General features: G+C 49.6%; 1 protein-coding gene across 1 annotated transcript; it reads left to right on the forward strand.

The window, feature by feature from the left end:
- Positions 1 to 4,593: 4,593 nt before the first annotated feature.
- On the forward strand, positions 4,594 to 13,741 carry LOC149341512 (monocarboxylate transporter 12-like). Its single transcript, XM_089546674.1, has 5 exons — positions 4,594 to 4,789; positions 5,299 to 5,442; positions 7,087 to 7,547; positions 8,055 to 8,312; positions 13,490 to 13,741. The coding sequence occupies exons 1-5, from the start codon at positions 4,594 to 4,596 to the stop codon at positions 13,739 to 13,741; spliced, it is 1,311 nt and encodes a 436-aa protein (XP_089402800.1).
- Positions 13,742 to 13,975: the final 234 nt, after the last annotated feature.

The raw sequence follows: 13,975 nt of genomic DNA on the forward strand, positions 1-13,975 counted from the left end.
TCCAGCGCTTCTCTTGTAGCCTTCTTTCTTCCCTTGTGCACTTGTACGACCACCGTTATCAGCTTTTCATGGAAGCGAACAGTCACCGAAACTAAGCAAAACACATAGGGAATCAGTTTTTGGAGCGCTAGCTCTCTTTGCGAACGTTGCCGAGAAAGACGCAGTAGTTTTTGTGGACGGAAAGTGTCCGCGGCGAGTGCGAAAGTCAGCGGGACGCGTGCTTCCTCCGCCGCCGCGCCCGTGTTGTAAAAATAACCCGAAAGAACTGCGCGCAAGCGCCACAGCTACAGGCTTAAAAGGAAAGCAATGCAAGAAACGGCGAAGAAGCGTGAACCAAAGCCATAAAACAGTCCCCGCACTCTTGGCGAAGAAACGCCAACGAAAGCCACGGCCCTTGAGAGAGGGAGAACACGGAAGCCCGAGGTGTCGCCACCATGCAGCTCCGAGTAGGACCCATAGTCGACCGCTTTGCCTAAAGTGTAAACTCTCCTGAACAGTAGCTGCACGCTGCCCTGCTATCACCAGTCCCCGTGCGCTGGTTTTATACAGCTGGCTTTTAGAGCTCTGATATTCACTGTTGCAACGAGGACCGAGGTCTAATTAACACTTCGCTTTAATTCATTCATTCTAAATAAGATACAACGCAGTTCTGAGATTTTTCACGAAGCTCGCGAGTCTCACGATGATATACAGCTTCACCTCAAACTCACTGCTCCTTAAAACATAAAACGTTATCTCAAGAGCGAACCGTGTCATCGTGTACACAAACTTTGTATCTCATTGCAGAATTACCTATTAGCAGTGTACCTTCTGACATCCGTATGACGTCTAGTTCCTATCTGCCAACCTTCCCTATTTAAACAGCAAGTCGCCAGGCGGCAGTTGCATAGCCATGTGGTCCGGAGGACGTTTTCATGCCCCATGCTTTATTGTAGAAGACATGCAAATCCGGTACGAACTCTGACGTACACGTACTACAGTCATGAACAAAAGTTTGCGGGATGCGGATTCACGGAAAAAAAAAAAATATTGCTGCGGAGGTCATATAGCAGATCGCGGAAATGCATAGAAACATGAGGCATGCGTGCTCCATCTGCTACAAAAATGCAATCTGCCTGTCTACTGAGGCAGCACAGAAATAAATTTTTTCCCGCAAATCCGCATCCCGCAAACTTTTGTCCATGTCTGTAGAGCAGTCCACCCCACTGCTCATTGCTCAATCCACTGGCCTAAAGGACGTGGTCAAGTTTGATTTGGTAAGTTTTACCTCGAAAGTTGCAACTATACCATGAACGAGAGAAGTGGAACCTTCTCACTTTCCTCTTTTCCTGCAACATAGGCTTCCCTGACACCCGCAGAGAACGACCGCTGCATCTATCAGGCTTCTGTTTGTGGACGAAGCAAGCTTCCATTCAAAACAACCTTTTTGGCTCATGCAATAGACGTATAGACGTATAGTATATACAGTATAAGGTTTTGTCTCTCTTCGCTCAATCAAGCGCTCACATTAAGTTTATTTTACGTAATAAGAACCCTGCTACACTTAACTTCAGCAAATGTAGCACACTGAGGTCTGTTCTGGCGTTTTGAGTTCGACAAAAGTTTTTGGAACCTCACGAAGAGCTCCAGATGCGCGAAGAGATAGAACACGAACGGAACTGAGCTCAGAGGGTCGCCCAAAAGAGAGGATCGAAGCCGACATTGGCTCAATCGCGGAAAGAGCCTTCGCCGCTAGTGACTGTCTCTTGTCTAGTCTCCGTATGGTATGGTGAACCTGCGCTTCCATACAGACGGAACTGAGGCCGGGCGGTGGCAGTAAAAGCTGCCGGCGGTGGCCGCCAGGGTGGCGATCAAAGAGAAAAAACGAGGGTACCTCCATGCCAGCTGGACATCGAGGCACCCTATAGAGAAAGTGTACCGTTTCTCGACTTGTCTCCTCCGCAGTAAATGAAGACAGGTAAAACCTGGATGTACACCTCCTTATTCTCTGGGCTCTTTGACGCCAGGCGGATCATTATGCGTCACGTCACACTTGTGCTCGCCTGTCATCTATCCGCAGGGCAATTGACACCTATGGCGAGTGTTTCACGCCATGGAGCGTTCCTCTCAACGTACTGGTTGCACAGAAAGTATTCGCTTCACTTTAAATGTGCATGAAGGTATATTTGCACGGCAAGCGACCCGTCAGTTTTTTTCATAAATCCACAGCCAACGAGAAACTCCTCGCCCTATAGAGTACACATTACCTTTTCTGAAGCCGTCGCGCAGACGGCTCGACTCTCCATCACCCTAGAGGGGTGGGCATCGAAGGGGAAACTATGGCGGACCATCCAGGCCCCGTTCCTAGACATAACCGAAAAAAGATTCGGATAAAACCTTTGCATCGACATTTGCAGACTCCAAGACGTCATCTACGTTGATGCAACCAACTACCAAGACAGCCCCCTCAGATTCGTCATCCGCGGGTTACCCTATCCTCAAGACTCTGACCTGGCCACCCCACTCATGGCCGCTACGGAAACCACCAGAAACGCGGACACCGCGGAAGAAGCCGAAATTTCAGCTGGCCTTGCCTTTACGGACGCTACAATCATCGCTAGCGATTCCAAATACGCCATCACTAACTTTTCCAAAGGCCGCATCTCAACCACGACCAGAAATATCTTGGAAAATTCAGACGAAACATACCCCCTCCGAGACATTGACCTTGTATGGGTAGGTAGGAAAATCATGCAGAGACCGATTTTTTCCACGAAAAAAGCCCAAGAAATACATGGTTCAGCACTTACTCAGGGAAGCGAGCCTTAGGTTGGAACCTCGAATATGACTAGGAAAAATGAGCCATGTACAATCGCTACATCGGCACCCTCTGCGGCTATTTATCAAAACTGGTCTTCACTCCTTCTCCTAACTTTCTGCTGCCTTCGTTCTCAATTTCTCAAACTATGCGTTGTGTAGCACATTTCTCGATACAAAAAAAAAATTGCGACCATGAGCTATATAATGGTCAGTCTGCATCTTATTGCCGCGAATCTTTGTAGCGATTGTATTTTTCATTTTTCAAAGCTGCCGGCACGCCACTTTATCGCTTTTTTGTGATGCAAGACAAGCCCAGATTTATCTCGATTGATCGCATCCAGGCAGAGCCGATTCTACGTTGTTCCAGAATGTTCTAGCAACTTTCCACGCTTTTTCTCGAAAGTTCGCTATCAGCTTTAAAATGAGCACGGCCGAGAGCGCTGGCGTTCGGTTCGACGACCACCGAGCACGCTTTTTCCTCTACCAGGAGCTGCGGGAGGCCCACCTCGTGAACCAATACACGCGGCTCATGCAGACGGCCCCTGGGCGCCGCCTGCTAAACCGCTTACACATCCAACACGACTGCACTCCAGAGGAGGCGGAGGGTATCCCAGTACTGTGGCGCCATATGCTCTGGGTCTCCCCGCTCCCCCGTAACATGGACACCGACATGCACGAAAACAGGCGACAAGCGCGGGCTCGCGGGCTCTTGAGAGACAATACGGCTCCCGACCCGGTGTATATTATGAAGACGTAGCAGGGCCATCGCCCACGGGATTTTACACGGCCGCTGTCGTTCACCAGGAAATGCACGTTGATGGACTCTCTTTTCGAGCCCCGAATTCAATGCGAGCCGAGGAAGTAGCGATAGCGCTTGCTGCCGCCCACGCCAATTCGAGAATCATCATTACGGACTCCCGAAAAGCATGTGATCATTACTTGGCAGGGGAGATCTCCCCCTTAGCTGCTTGTATTCTAAGACGGACTGCCACTGATCCAACACCGAAAAGAATCATTTGGGCTCCTGGCCACCAGGGCTTACGAGGTAATGAGGCCGCTGACGCGGCTGCCCGAGCGCTTACTCACCGGGCTCCTCATCCCAGCTCTTCTGGCTCGGAGACTAACCAGCCGCTGCTGCGATTCAGGGAAATTATAACGCATTATAGCGACATCCACCGCCTTTTCCCGGCCCCTGCAAAGGGGCTGAGTAAGACGGAGGAGCGAACTTTAAGGCGCCTGCAGACAGGTACTCTACTCTGTCCTGCAATCTTAAAGCATTACGATCCTAACACGGATGGGCGATGCCCGCACTGTGGGGAGACCTGTGATATCTTCCACATGGTGTGGGCATGTACTCAAAATCCCCACCTCCCCCCTTCCCCTACCCCCTCCAGAGAGGCATGGGAGACTGCCCTCCTCAACTGCTCCTCGCTTGAGTCCCAAAGAGCTCTGGTGAAACGGGCGAGAGACGGGGCATTGCCATGCGGTGTCCCGGACTAGGGACGCCGACCATGTAGCGGGGCCACTCTGTGGCTCCCAAACTCTATTTCAGTAATTAAAAGTTTTCACCACCACCACCGCCGCCGCCGACTCATTCTTTGCAGGCGCAAGTCAGCCCAAATGAAGAATTTTGTTTAGAAGCCATTTTCGCTGTCTTCCTGCTCTCCGGACTGCTGTCAACATTATGTGACACTATGACAGTGCGCGCGTGCTGGGACACGAGAGTAGAAGACAAAGAAGAAAGCAGAACGTGTCGTACGAGCGCGGTGCAGGTTCCAGGCTCTGAGGACGGCCATGCCAGCGCTGCATCTTGTGGACAGCCGCTACGCCTGGTTCATGGCGGCCATGTGCTTCTGGGTCCAGGTGTGGAGCGCCATCATCTTCCGCAGCTCCGGCGTCCTCCTGGTCGGCCTCGTGTCCAACTTCGGCATCTCTCGCCAGGAAGCCGCGTGGCCCTTCGAGCTCTGCACTACCACAAACTCGGCGCAGGGTAAAGCCCTTCTTCCGCTAACGCTTTCGCGGTAGTGACAGGGTGAGCAAGAAACGAAATACCCATAGAGGTCGCGAGGTTAGTGGGCGTGATACCTGGAATAAGTCGAAGGCCGCCGCGGTGGCTCAGTGGTTATGGTACTCGGCTGCTGACCCGAAAGACGCGGGTTCGATCCCGGCCGTGGCGGTCGAACTTCGATGAAGGTGAAATTCTAAACGCCCCTGTACTGCGCGATGTCAGTGCACGTTAAAGAACCCCAGGCGGTCGAAATTTCCGGAGCCCTTCACTACGGCGCCCCTCATAGCCTGAGTCGTTTTGGGACGTCAAACCCACATTAACCGTTAGCCTAATTTTAGTTGTCGTTACTATCAGATTATAGCTTTCTCGACCGGAATAACCAGGGCGCTGAACCTGTAACGGGACGGAACTCGAAGTCGTTTTCTCTTCAAGAGGAAAGGATTTGGCAACAGTTAATCATCGTCAGTTATGTGCACCCTTGCTTTGTGCAGGCTTCGTGTCCGGCGTTCTAGTGAGGTACTGGGACACCCGATTGCTGAATATGGGAGCCACACTCGTGGCATCGGCAGGCGCCATCGGCTGCTTCATCTGGAATGAGCCTACGGCCTACATTATACTGATTGGCTTTGGCTTCGGTGGGTGTGCGCTTATAATACGTTTGTTGTTTCGTGCTCTAAGCGGCTTTTTACTACTATGTTTTGCACACGAACTTGCGCCTCATGCTCTGCTGCTGGTACAGATACGAAAACGCATGAGACATTTTTCAGCTGAACCCAGGCAAGACAACCTCAATGTCAAAGCGCGGTTCGCCGTGACGTTGAGGCGCCCAGCTTCATAATCTGCGCATATTTTATCTCTTAAAAACGTCAGGTAAGATGCTTGCGATCCCTTGACTCTCAAAGGAAGAGGACGCCGCTTCCATCTGAAATACAAAGTACATTCGATAGGTTGCGGCTACCTGAAAAGGTGAAAAAAATTATACTATTGGAGCAAATAATTGCCTTGCGCAGACGGCTGTCACTGAACTTATTGGCTTACTTCTGCTGCATATATGGAGCTTGTTTGGGGGACGCTGATATACGAGACTCACATTGCAGAACCAGGCTGCAATAAGGGTGACAGGCGGGCTTGAGCAGCACGTGTGATGGAATGAAAATACTACCACTCTGAAAGGAACCACACCCGGAGGCGCCAAAAAATAAAAATAAATGAAACGAAGGTGGAAATATGCAGGTCGATTGGCGTGGGGAGTGGGTATATGAAGAGCATCGAGATAAGCCTTTGTCCTGTAATTGATTCCTTTCGGCCGATTGTCACAGTAATCATCAGATAGCGCTTTGATAGTTGCAGGGAAGTAGCGATACGGACAGGCGGAACGTTGAGCACCTCTTGTGCTGAGACAGCTTTTGTCTACGTATTCATCCTAGATTGCGGAGAAAATATCCCATGAAGAGAAAATGCCAGCTCAGCCAGCAGCGAGTTCTGATGTGTGGAGGAGTCAGTCACAAAACTCTTGCCATAGAGCTGCAGTATACCGAACGCTCGAACCATGGTCCTTTACTCCGCCGTGGCATCGCTGAGAAACGCTAACCGTAAATATACACTCGCCACGCACATTCACTCACTTCCTTGCTAACTAATAGCCCACCACTTTATTAACCGACCTGGAGTTCCCCGTTTTCAGTTCTGCAGTGATTAACCTGAAACACGCATACTGGACTTGTCCTCTTGCCCAACAAAAATCACACTCCTCCTCCTTAATCCGATACCCGCCACATGTCAGAACCGTGTTGTCCCACCACCGTGTGTACCGCACCATCGCATCGTTCTCGGGCCTTGCCTATCACGACAGGTCGCTATGTCCTAAATGCCACTGAGCACGCTCAGGGTTCTGCGTAACACACAAGGATTCACAATCCTTACCAGGGTCGTGTAGTAAGATGGTTCATTCACTGTGAAGAGTGAACCAGGCGTATCAGTTCAGCGCGATATCTACACTGTGAAGCACCAACAAACCACGCTCAGTGAACCACGCGTATCAGTTCAGCGCGATATCTCCACTGTGAAGCTCCAACAAGCCACGCTCAGTGAACCACGCGTATCAATTCAGCGCGATATCTCCACTGTGAAGCACCAACTATCAACCGCTCTTGCCTTGTTCACTCACACTTCTACGTCTTTGTTCTCCACTGTGAACAAATCAGCGGCTGCCTTCCACTCTATCATGTTTTGTGCGAAACAGACGGGGCACCGCACCACCATATTCCGCGGCCACGCAGGCACCGGCTCCGGCATTATGGTGCCCGCGAACGTGGTGGTGCTGAACCGTTACTTCGACAAGTACCGGGCCTCGGCGAGCGGCGTGAGCTTCGCCGGAGCTGCGCTCAGTAGCGCCCTCCTGCCGCCCTTCATCGGGTGGCTGCTGGACGCGTATGGCCTGCAGGGCACCATGCTCATCATTGGCGGGCTCGTGCTCAACGTGATGGCCGGCGCCATCGTGCTGCACTCGACGCCCACCTACCCGCGTGCTCCGCAGTGCACGCTCTGGAGCAGCACCAGCGACAGCAGTGGCAGCGTGGAGCAGCGCGGCAGCCGCTGCGGCTCCGCTGTAGGAAGCCCCGAGAGCAAGACCCCACTCACCGACCTGTACTTCTCCACCGACGTGCTCCTGTGGGAGAGCGGCATCGTGGTATCCGCGCTACCGCACTCCACACGAAAGCGCCCACGGCGACGACCGGGGGTGAGAAACCGCCTTAGATGTTCGATGCGCTGAACAACGGCCGAACGCGTACTGCGCTGCTGGCGCTCGAAGGACTGTGTAAGCACAGGTTGTGACAGTTCAGTTCGGAAATAAAAGCGAGTCAAAGGCTACAACACCATCCCTAAACGGGCTAAGCTTAATTGATATGACTCTTGCAGGCATGTCTCGGGCGAGTTGGAACAGGGCTTGAGAAGAAGGCCTCGCGCTCTAGCTCCCTCTAGTAGCGCGCTATTTGGTGCAACTGAACCAGCGAATGAAACGCGCACGTCAGACAGTGGAAAGTCCAGACTTACGCCTGACAGTATAAACGTTGGTCCGACCAATGATATTCCTATAGTACACCTCTTCGTTCAGCTGCGCACATGTCTTTGCTGGGACACTTTCGCTTCTATAGATACCTAATCCAGTTCACGCCCGCTGGTCCTCTTTCTCACGTGGACGTGTCGTCTTTGTTGTTGCATTCGAATCTCGCGGCCCACGGCGCAGGTGCTGGGCTTCCTGTGGGAGCCGATGTTCGGGGTTCTCATGGTGACGGGCATGGCGTACGGCTACGTGTTCAGCACCTACCTCATAACCATCGTAGACCACGCGATGGGCGCGGCGCAGGCCTCCAACGAGGACGGTGCCCTGCTAATCTCCGCCATGGCCGTGGGTGACTTCCTCAGCCGCCTCTTCACGGGGTACATAACTGACCGCCGCTTTATTACCCGGGAGCAGCTGCTGGTTGTCAACTTCGCTATTCAGGTAAAGCTTGGGCACCTCGAAGTTTGAGTGTGGGCCCGCACTTCAAAGGTGCTTGATTGCAGGGCCATACGCAGAGCGTGATTATTAATACTGTGTCTATGCGCAAACTTCCCAATGCAAGATTGCTAGTAAAAGGGAAGAGATGTATGCCGTTTGGCCTCATGATTTCGCCACCAGGCGCTTAAAGAATCACTGCCTTTAGAAACCATAATACGACGAAATAGAGTGAAAGAAATTGGTTTTGAGATGTCTGTATACGTTTTGATATCTGGGAATGAGTGGCACAAGTAGTCAGGGGTTCTCAGAGGTGCGAACAGGAAAAGGTGCCGTAACTACCTGTCGCATGCAGGTCATCTAAACCACACCACTGTGAAAAAGGGAAAGGTTGAATCAAAAGCTAGATATAGAGACATATAAAACAGGCAAGGTAAGAGAAACTGTGTGTCCGGGTTTTCAGCGTGTAGATGCGGAAGTATAGTGTTGCTCAAACATCGGTTCACTCGCATTACCCAGAGGTCCGGAAAAGCGTGGAGGGTTTCAGCCCGGATAGCCCTTCCCTACTTTTGATGGGCCTCAGTGCACAACCATAACTTGTACAAATATTGAAAGGAATATTACAAGTCATCTGGCTGTACAAGTTCAGAGCTCCAAGCATTCTTTCAAAGTTTATCATCATTTTCAAACCCGCAAAGACCGCCGGTGGCTTCCTTCAATGTACCAGCTATAGTTCGAAAAAAGTGAGGGCCTTCCTGCAATATTGCCGGCTCCAGACGTGTCCGGAATTGCCATTTTTGTGGCTGAAATGGCGCGCAGCCATTTGGCGAAATAATGCTGCCAGTTTGTGCCGCACATCTATGCTATCTGGACTAGCTCTGCGGCTAATACTCGGAACAGCTGAGCGCGTTCTAAGCCGCAGGGGATTCTGTGCCTGAATAGAAATGCTAAATGGAGTCCCGACAGATAAGGATGCCACTGAGCTATTGGCAGTAGTGAGGTTCTGGGCCTAGACGTACTGGTATAACACAATGGCAGGCCACGTAGAGCGAACGCATGTGGCGCTCGGCGCAATGATTTCCGCATGCGCGTCCGCGTGACGCCGAGAATCGTAACTCAAGTCCGCTGCGACGTCAAATTAAAGGTCCTGGTGGTGCATGATGCCCTCTTTGCCACCTGTTGGCACTCATCACCTCATCATGAACTCGCTGCCCCCTGTTGGTTTCAAGGTCTGTTTGCTTCTTCTTTGGATGCCTTAATTCTGGCTGCACCTAAGCTCTGATTGCTTCCCGAAAGGTTTTGCAAAGCTGTGCATGCGTGCACGAGTCTCCAGTTGAGTCTTGTCCTAGTACCATAAAAAATCTTAACCACTGCGTGATCCTCTGCTGCAGTCGCCACCTCTGCATGCCCAAGGTGGTTGAACATGCGCATGCACAGAAGGCACCTCGCAAGGGAAGTGGATCGAGAATCCCGCAAGCTAAAACTATATTATATGTACAGGCGCGTGCCCACACGTGACATCGCGAACTCTTGCCACCGCTATAGGCTATGTACAGAGTTGGTCACGGGTCTGCTTTTCATCGGTATATCCTGGCACTTAAGATGCCGCTAAAACTATCAGGGTTCTCAGAGGTCAGAACGATACTTCTGCTACCCTCTACAGAGATATTGAGCTTCGGAAGTGTCGTAACTGTCTAGCTATACTGCTAAAAAAATTCAGGGGGGCACTTTGTTGACCTAATGTGCGGTGAGGCGAAAGCTTTTAGCGCGGTGTTGCTGCTTGTGTCACTGATGTGTGGTTAAGATGTTAATTAAGTACACAATTGTTTGTGAATCTTAAATGCTGGAAACACTGGAGGGCGTTTGGGAGGCATCCGTCTGATTCGACGCCTTGGTGCAAACACCCTCCAGCGTCCCAGACAAGAACTACATATGCGTTGGCAGGAAGTAGCGTAGCCATTAGCACGCTCGGCTGCGGAACGGAAGGGTGGTAGTTCGAATCCCATCGTGCAGAGATTTTTTTTTTTTCTCTGGTCTGACTAGGAAAGCGTGACACCTCTGCTGACAACCTTCTGTCGACAACGAGGCTTTCGCCTTAGAAACAGACCCTGTGGCCTGGGAACTTTCAACAAACCCTGTACGTGTACTACTTGATTTGAAGAAAATAGCGCCAGAGCATGCAAACCACGAAAAGACAAGGACGAGACACAAAGCGCTAACTCACAACTAATTTTATTGAAACCAGGCAGCGCCTTTATATGGCGAAGTTTCACTGAAAAAGTGAAACTTTTTCCCCTCCCTCTTTTTCAGTGAAACTTCGCCATGTAAAGGCGCTGCCTGGTTTCAATAAAATTAGTTGTGAGTTAGCGCTTTGTGTCTCGTCCTTTGTCTTTTCGTGGTTTGCATGCTCTGGCGCTATTTTCTTCAAATCAAGTATGCACCAACTCGCCCAAGAAGAAGTGTTAACGTGTACTACATAGGCTGAAAAATTGTCCTAACGAGGTCCAGTGGCCATGGAATATGCTCAAGAAGTACTTTGATTTGGGCTAGTTGGTTCATATCTTGAAAGTAGTTCGGACGGCGCGAAAACAACAAAGACAAAAGGAGACACGAATACAACAGGACGGGCGCCAACTTGCAACTAAAGTTTATTGCACCAGACCCCTACATTTTATGCATCACCCCAGCCATATCTCGCAAGCCTATCACACAACAAAACGAAATTGTCATCAAAAGTCCGAACACCGGAAGTAGGCGCAACTATTACAGACAGATATGCGTTCTGCACTATACACATGATAACATTTTCCTTATTTTATAAGTCTCAAGATTAGAAGAGCGCGCAACCCACATGAAAGCAATTCATTCTCAAAAGAAAAACGCACGCTTGAACAAGACAACCAGAGCGCAAACTCAACAATCCTGATTTAACACAATTGTGATAATGAAAGAAAGACCAACAACAAACGCGGGAAATTTTTGGTGAACATGAAAACTTAAACCTTCGGGGAAACCCCCCAGCGTCAAAGAACTATTTCTAGCGTCAAAATTTAAAACCACTGAGAAAACCTCCCAGCGTCAAAGAAATTTGTAAACGTTAAAATCTAAAGACAGCCTTCTAGAAAAGCCACCTCAGCGTCGCTAATTGAAATTGAAGGCCTACTCACGCATGCGCTTCCCGCTTTCTTAATAAAAAATGCCTGCACTACTTCCCGCTCAAATCTGTCTTTACCGCTCTTCAAAAAAACTGTTTTGCTCAATTCCGGACTACACCCTTTGCAAGTCTTGCAGTGGTCTGCAAGGAAACTTCCATGTTGTTGGCGCACATTCCGCATGTGTTAGCTGGCACGTTCATTAAAACATCGACCGGTTTGCCCTATGTACACAAGACCGCAGCTTAGAGGAATCTGATATACCACTTGTGATCTGCATTTCGTGAACTGTTTTTGATGTTTAATCAAAGTTGTCAAAGATTTGCACTATGTCAAAACCGGAGAAGAAACGACCGGTTTGCCCTATTAAACATCAAAAACAGTTCACGAAATGCAGATCACAAGTGGTATATCAGATTCCTCTAAGCTGCGGTCTTGTGTACGTAGGGCAAACCGGTCGATGTTTTAATGAACGTGCCAGCGAACACATGCGAAATGTGCGCCAACAACATGGAAGTTTCCTTGCAGACCACTGCAAGACTTGCAAAGGGTGTAGTCCGGAATTGAGCAAAACAGTTTTTTTGAAGAGCGGTAAAGACAGATTTGAGCGGGAAGTAGTGGAGGCATTTTTTATTAAGAAAGCGGGAAGCGCATGCGTGAGTAGGCCTTCAATTTCAATTAGCGACGCTGAGGTGGCTTTTCTAGAAGGCTGTCTTTAGATTTTAACGTTTACAAATTTCTTTGACGCTGGGAGGTTTTCTCAATGGTTTTAAATTTTGACGCTAGAAATAGTTCTTTGACGCTGGGGGGTTTCCCCGAAGGTTTAAGTTTTCATGTTCACCAAAAATTTTCCGCGTTTGTTGTTGCTTTCTTTCATTATCACAATTGTGTTAAATCAAGATTGTTGAGTTTGCGCTCTGGTTGCCTTGTTCAAGCGTGCGTTTTTCTTTTGAGAATGAATTGCTTTCATGTGGGTTGCGCGCTCTTCTAATCTTGAGACTTATAAAATAAGGAAAATGTTATCATGTGTATAGTGCAGAACGCATATCTGTCTGTAATAGTTGCGCCTACTTCCGGTGTTCGGACTTTTGATGACAATTTCGTTTTGTTGTGTGATAGGCTTGCGAGATATGGCTGTGGTGATGCATAAAATGTAGGGGTCTGGTGCAATAAACTTTAGTTGCAAGTTGGCGCCCGTCCTGTTGTATTCGTGTCTCCTTTGTCTTTGTTGTTTTCGCGCCGTCCGAACTACTTTCAAGGCCATGGAATTGCTCCGCTATAGTCACTGCCTCGTTAAATAAGTTCATTACATCATTCACCGTAATATTACATATCAGGGGCTGCTTATACTTCTGTGCATGAAGCCAGTTAAATGGCGTGTCAGAGACTGAGCACTCGATGAAATTTTAAAGCCCGCATCCATATTGCACCCGCCACCTTGAATAAACGCCGAAGCACGCTGGCGACCGGTTCACGCTGAACAGTGGAGCAAGAAATGAACGCGTTTTCTTTTTCGCCTTCATACAGTGCATTCTATTCGTTATTTTATAAAGCTCATTTCTTTTGCAAGATAATGAATACTTTGATTTCTATATCCGGTTTCGAAAAGAATTGTGGAACCACCCGTTTTTTTTTTTTTTATGCGAGAATGCATTCTAAAACCTGCACACTTACGGAACTCACTTGGGTAACAATGCAGAGTCAAAAAAGTGCACTGCGTATTCCTGGCAGCGTACTTACATACAAGATCGCTGAGATGGGAGGGTAGTTTATGCCCATACTATTCAGGTGAGCTTGGAAGAAAAAGTAGAAGACGCAGAAGAAAAGGGCCTCGACAGAACGCATATGGTCTTCTCTGGGAGCGTCTCCCGTGCTTATTCGCAATTGCATTTGTTTGTTAGTTACTCCTCTATATCCGTTACTCGGTTACGACGAGTTAGCTTGTGTACAGACCCCACTACGATAGAGGGCTACATGCATCCAAATGTCGTGCACTGAAGAGAATGGCCCCTCACTGGCTGGTGCACGCAGGGCGTGTGCTACGTGCTGCTGACGCGGTTGGCGAGTGTGGCGCACATGCTTGTGGTGGCGCTGGTGTTCGGGCTCAACAACGGCGGCACCATCGCCGCAATGCCCGTGCTGCTGGCCGATCACCTGGGCGACCATCACCTGCCGCTCACGTACGGCCTGCATCGTCTGACCATGGGCATGGCCACGCTCTTCAGGCCCATGCTCATCGGTGAGCGATCGCGAAGCGACAGCCGACTTGTGTTGCAATTATAGACGAAAAGAAAGCGAAAAATCTCATAAACACCACGCGACGCCGGGTCTGCTCGATCTGCTGAGGAGGCGTTGATGAAGAGTGCAGGGCAAATTATCTGTTTAACAGATAATTTCCCTATAATACGAAGTTCACCGAACAGTCTCCAGATTGGGATATTCAGTAAAATTTAAAAAAAGGTAGAAATGGGCAAGGGTTACTGGCGACCGGCGTGTCAGATGGCATACAAAGGGAAA

The sequence above is a fragment of the Amblyomma mixtum genome, chromosome 5 (assembly GCF_055824585.1).
Source record: "Amblyomma mixtum isolate Tamu chromosome 5, ASM5582458v1, whole genome shotgun sequence".
In the NCBI taxonomy this organism is placed as follows: Eukaryota; Metazoa; Arthropoda; class Arachnida; order Ixodida; family Ixodidae; genus Amblyomma; species Amblyomma mixtum.